This window comes from Barbus barbus, assembly GCF_936440315.1.
Source record: "Barbus barbus genome assembly, chromosome: 16".
NCBI lineage: Eukaryota > Metazoa > Chordata > Actinopteri > Cypriniformes > Cyprinidae > Barbus > Barbus barbus.
The window spans coordinates 11,853,013-11,859,104 of NC_136744.1; the positions used below are offsets into that span (position 1 = coordinate 11,853,013).

Below are 6,092 nucleotides of genomic sequence, written 5' to 3' on the forward strand. Positions count from 1 at the left end.
TTTCAAATGTTTACTGTTAAATTATAATTTAAAACTTTTATTATGAAATTGTATGAACGACTACTTCCGGGTGTTTTTTGTTTTAAGTTCTGTAAATATGACGATATTGAAATAGTTAAGACTATAACGCGTAAATGTAATTAATATGTAAAATGTTTCATTAATAAACATAGATATGTATCTTATATCTGCAGCGCGACAGAAGATGAAGTCACGTGATGTTCGATCAGCTGACATCTTTCACGCCGAGGAAGACGACTGATAGCATTATGATCAAATTTCTCGAAAAACTACCATCTGAAGAATGTCCTAAAGTAAGTAAGAGCAGTTTCCTACACATAATACTATTTAGCAAATAATACATATGCACAAATAGATGCAGTCCTTCGGTTCTCAGGTCAGTAGCACGTGCTGCTCGTAATAATATTGCGTTTTACTCATGAAATTGATGTTTGATTTAAACTGTCTAATTGGTGGAAACAAATTTAAATTTAAACCAGATACTGTTATTTAGATGTATAGTTCATTTCGGACTTGTGGATTATTTACCTTAAAAAACAGCTTGAAGTCATATTTTTACACACACAAAGATATATGTGCTTTAAAATTGCGGCAAATTTGCAAAAGATTCTTGAAATGTTAAAAGCAGACCCAAGTTAATGTATTACGTTCTTGGGTACTAGGCTGCATGAAAAAATATAAAGTTTTGAAATATGCGTCGGCCCTAATGCATGCCACATTAAGTAATAGAAATTGTGGCCAAATTTTATTTTTTTAATTGTATGTTTACTCAAGAAAATAAATTATATGCAATTATTAGCATTTACAATTCAATATGAGTTTCAACAAAACTTTTAGCCATATTGTACATTACCAAACCTACAATACAGTTAGTAGTATATATGACTTAATATTTTCTTTGACAATAACAAATCAAAAATTGGCAAAAATCATTTCATACTGTACAACACTGAAAGTGGCGTGACGGGTAGCCAAGTATGGTGACCAAGTATGGTATAGTATTTGTGCTCTGCATTTCACCCATCCAAGTGCGCACACACACACACACACACACACACAGCAGTGAGTAGTGAACACACAACCATAATTTTGTCATTAATGAGTGTGGTGTCAAGCTGATTGTGGGTGTTGAAGGTTTCCTGCCTTTACTGAGACTCAAACCCATGACTTTAAGGTTACTAGTCTGACTCTCTAACCAAAGTAGGTGAATGAACAGCACTCTTTTCCACCCTCATTACCCACAACTGAGGTGCCCTTGAGCGAGGCACCGAGCTCCAAATTGCTCCTGGGTTCCACAGCAAAAGTTTGCCCACTGCTCCGGGTGTGTGTTCACTACTTATTGCTGTGTGTGAGCACTTGGATGGGATGAACGCAGAGGACAAATTCCAAGTATGGACTACCATACTTGGCCTACACCTCACATACTTCAGCTCCTTTTTGTATTGTCAGCTCATACACAGAGTGGTGGATGGGGTGTGCAGCCGAAGTGGTCCGAGGCGAACAGATTACGGTGAACGATGGAGTCTGACAGAATGGGTGGACTTAATGAACACTCTCTCCTCTTTTATCCGCTTTGCTGTAGGAAGAGGCTGTTCAGATAAAGAGGCAAGTGGATGAATATGACCAGACATAATAAACATGTCTGTGTACAGAATCATGTCAGTGTTCAAGCAGATTTAGTGGTTGACTAAACATGACTGATTATTTTGCACACGTCTGAAGATCCAGGAGCTGCTGAGTGATTTGGACACGGCACATGCTGAGGCTGTTCTCCAGTGTGTGCGCTCCAGGTTTGATGAGATCAGACATACTTTGGTGGACAGAACCAATGGCATCTCAAGCACACAGCTTCAGGACTTCAACTGGCAGTTAAAGGTGCACCAAACACATATATACACACATGTATTAATCATAGTGATAAGATCATCTATTGATTTTTCCATTTGTTGGTTGCTTTCCTACTTCCTCTTCTCTTTCCTTCTGTCTTACTCTAGCTGGCATTGTCCAGCGACAAGCTGTCAGCTTTAAATACTCCTCTGATAAATCTCAGTCTGGACCTGAAGGAGAATGGAATTCAGAGATTGGTGAATATAGAAATGAACAAAGAGGAGCTGCAAACTCTCATCAGTGCACTAGAGGCTGCTAATAAGGTAATGCTTCAAGGAACAGTTCACCCATAAATTAATATTTACTCACCCTCAGGCCATCCAAGGTGTAGATCAGTTTGTTTGTTAATCAAAACAGATTCGGAGAAATTTCACATTACATCACTTGCTCACCAGTAGATCCTCCACGCACCAGTGAATGGGTGCCGTTAGAACAAGGGTTCAAACAGCTGATAAAACATCACAATAATTCATAAGTAATCTCTAGTCTTCCATCTGTGAAAATCTGTGTGTTTGTAAGCAACTAATCCATCATTAAACCATTTTTCATCTTCAAACCATTGCTTTTGATGCAGTCCTCCATCCATATTATTGCTTACTTCAGTGAAAAAGTCTGAATCAGGAGACTAATATGCACAGATCAAGCATTGTTTATAGGCAAAAGTAGTTCAAAGCAAATATATTGGTAGATTTTGATGTGAAAAGACAACAGGGGATGGACTTTTTCACTGGAGGAAGCATTATTATGGTTTATGGATATAGACTTGTATTTTGGCTGGAAGCCAATAGCTTGAAATTAAAAGCACCTTAATGATGGATTTCTTTATTACAAACACACAGCTTTTTGCTTCACAAGATGTTAATTAAAGGACTGGAGTTGAGTTTTTAATCCGGTGAAATGTTGAAAGGTAATGGCCTGTAATAAATATACAATAGTGGCACCTACACTTAACTCTCCTGGCATTATGTGTCCTATTCTAGGTTGTTTTGCAGTTGAAATGAAGATACCAACCAAATATGGTTCTGTGCCATCATACTTTCATAGAGAGGATATCTAAGGTCTGTATTATGAGACAATGCCTGCATGTGGGCAAATGGAAACTTTACGGACAGAACCGGGAACCTGTCGGTGTCTATACCTGAGGTGTTCACGAAGGACTGAATATTATTGTTCAATCTCCATCAGTATGGACCACAGTTGACTTGAGGTTGCCTAAATAATGGTAGCAGGGTCTTTTTGAAGCGGAGTATTTTGTACCATGAAAATCTAAATGCCACTGATCTTGCTTTGTTTTCCATTAAATTAAACCCACATTTAAATACTAATACCACAAATACCAAGTAGAATTAGGCTGACACTTCAGATTTCACAACATGATGACTAATAGGCAGAAAAAAAGCAGAAACCCCCAGACTTTTTCACAAGATCATGTGACACAACTCACTTGTAATCCTGATAAATAGGTTTGGTGTGCACATGTTGAAGTGGATTAAATCAAGTGTGTTGTATGAATGGAATTTTGTCCTCATTACTGTCAGATCATCTTAATAGGTCCATTCCCTGAAGAGCCAAGGGTGATTGGTTTATGAGAACAATAAACCCATTTTTTATTTATTTCCCAGTTAATTCAGTGTCCATCATTTATTATTAGACTTCCCAGCTCACAAAAACACCAATGCCATGTGGTAATGCAACAACAAAGCAATCGAGTACAAAAATCAGCTCTTCACATTATGCTTGGTGAGATATTTTATTTGAATTCATTCAAAATGTCTATGATTTAAAATAAAGTATCCTTAAGAACAACTGTGGTTGCAGTCCTAGGCTTAAATACATGAACTCAAATACAAACACCCTGTCTCATTTAGTGACAGTAAATTCTCCTTCAACACACTCCACATCTGCACGAAAGTGCACTGGCCGATAGCATGAGTGCAATTACAGAAATCATACACCGATAATAGGACACTGTTTTTAAAAATACTTTTTCCTTTTTTTGGCATTTGCTGTTGTAGGCATTTCAAGCCAAAACACCATGATAGATGGCCTATTAAAAATTAAATATAACTTCCCTATTATGTGTACGTGTTTGTGTATTCATGCTGATTCTGGCTGGAGCGTGTGAATATGCTTTGTTTTTACACTGCCAGTCTTTGATTAGCATTAATGGAGAATTTCGTAAAGTTAATTCACTCCTGGACAATAAACTGAGCTGCAAGTCCCAGTCAGATTGTCACTGAAACAAAAAGAGTGTTGCAATACAAGCAATTTATTTACAGGCCAAATGCATTTTAATATTATTTCTAATATTATACTGAATATTAATGCAGGGCACTGGAAAAGCCCTTGAAAGTACCTTTAATTTTGAGTATGTGTGGCACCCTTAAGTAATATTTGTTCTATAGAAAAGTGGAAATCTATTCAGAATATTTCTACTCTGCTTTTGCATGTTAAACCCTGTAAAATACATGTTTTTTTTTTCTGAAAAGGCACAAGTTCAGCCATAAAGGAGAAAAATCTAATTTTTAGCCATTTTGGTGAGCTTGGATAATATATACCTCACAGTGAATAGCACAGTTTAAAGCAAAATGCAAATGTGTAAGGTAAATACTGTGAAGTCACTTCCTATATAAATAGTTATAACTACATCCCTAAAACAATGCTCATATAAAACATCATAGCTACATTTCCATTGCAATAATGTTAGGAATGCGGAGCCAAATACTGAATAGAAACTAATATATCACTTTCCTGAAACAGTTTTGTCTTTTAACCTCTTGCTAATGATTCTGGATTTTATATATTGGGCTTTACAGTATAAAATTAAACTGCTGCTATGAAGGAAATATGCAGGATTTGTTGGTTTATAAGAAAAAGTAGAGAAAAACATGATGACATCATCTTTCAATACCTGATATGTTTTAATGTACAAATTTACATACTGTGAGGACTTTAAACTCATATCCTGCTTGTCATCATGTGTCGTCATGCTGATGTAAGGACATCCGTTCCTGGCAGGCTGACTACATTTGATAATAGAGAACAAGTGTGTTACATATAGACAGATAATATTTTTGAAGTGTAGTCTTCACCAAGCCCTATAAATAGTGTTGCCCAAATGATGAGGTCTTTTGCCCATTTCTTGGTAGCAGAGCTGCTAAAGTCTTACTAAGACAAACAGGTTTAATCTACAGTGAGTATGTGAAGTGTCTAAACTGGGGCAGAAGGTCTTGATTTTAAAGGAATGTTCCAGGTTTTTAATAAAATTACTATTGGAGGTAAATGAATTTATCTTCAGTAACTATAAAAGTATATGAGACTGCACATGTATTCTTGCCGGTGGAGCTTGCGCCATGTAAGCAGAGTACAACTGTTACATCAATTTCAGGTATCCATGAGCATATTGTCCATATTTACGAGCATGTCATGCCAATATGAATAACTTATGTGGTATTATTATTTCAATTGTCTGGCACATGTACTTTCATTGTAAGTGTCTTACTGTAACCACATTTAAATACTAATACCACAAATACCAAGTAGAATTAGGCTGACACTTCAGAACTTTTACTAATCTTCCTAATCTTTTGCCAGGGTCATATTGCTCTCAAACAGAAACAAGTTCACTATACTAAGTAACTATTGGTTTTCTAAAAAATACCCAAATGCTTGCATTGTTGTAAAACAAAGGGATAAATCTTTAATAAAATCTAATGTGTATAAAAGTACCAGACAAAAATCATTTGTGATTCTTTTCCCAATTTCAGTTATTATAAAACCTGAGGGATTAGTTAAAATTATTTTCTGTTGTATTGAAATTTATACCACAAATGTTGTCAATAGAGGTTGTAATAAACCAAGAACATCCCTTCAAGACCTTCAGTCCTCCAATATATGCAAGACGGATGATGAAAACAACTTCCAAATGCTGTTTTAAAGATTTAAGCCTGTCTACAGCTGCAGGTCAGTCGTCTCTAAAGAAAAGCCTTGTTCTCCCCACTGTGAAGCTGTACAGTCTGCAGTCAGTGAAACTGATCCTACAGAAGCAAAGTGTAAAAATCTGACAATTCTAAACTAATATTTGTGATATAATCTACAATAAACAGCTTTAAAAGTTGGGTAGATATTTTAAGTTATTTTGTCTTATTTAAAAATTATAACATAGATTTATATGATATATTCTT

At 35.9% G+C, this 6,092-nt stretch overlaps 1 protein-coding gene across 1 annotated transcript; it reads left to right on the plus strand.

Annotated features, from left to right (window-relative positions):
• Positions 1–39: 39 nt before the first annotated feature.
• LOC306882591 (COMM domain-containing protein 8-like) lies at positions 40–5,638 on the plus strand. The gene is made up of 5 exons (XM_079437310.1): positions 40–314; positions 1,471–1,626; positions 1,744–1,896; positions 2,016–2,171; positions 2,889–5,638. The coding sequence occupies exons 1-5, from the start codon at positions 219–221 to the stop codon at positions 2,907–2,909; spliced, it is 582 nt and encodes a 193-aa protein (XP_079293436.1). The 5' UTR covers positions 40–218; the 3' UTR covers positions 2,910–5,638.
• The last annotated feature ends 454 nt before the right edge of the window (positions 5,639–6,092 follow it).

What these genes read in the sequence shown, in the direction of transcription:
- LOC306882591 (XM_079437310.1), top strand. Translation starts at nt 219, where the DNA reads ATGTTCGATCAGCTGACATCTTTCACGCCGAGGAAGACGACTGATAGC. An exon ending in CATCTGAAGAATGTCCTAAA is followed by an intron (nt 315 to 1,470) that starts GTAAGTAAGAGC and finishes TTGTATTGTCAG; the next exon opens with CTCATACACAGAGTGGTGGA. An exon ending in CACTAGAGGCTGCTAATAAG is followed by an intron (nt 2,172 to 2,888) that starts GTAATGCTTCAA and finishes GTCCTATTCTAG; the next exon opens with GTTGTTTTGCAGTTGAAATG.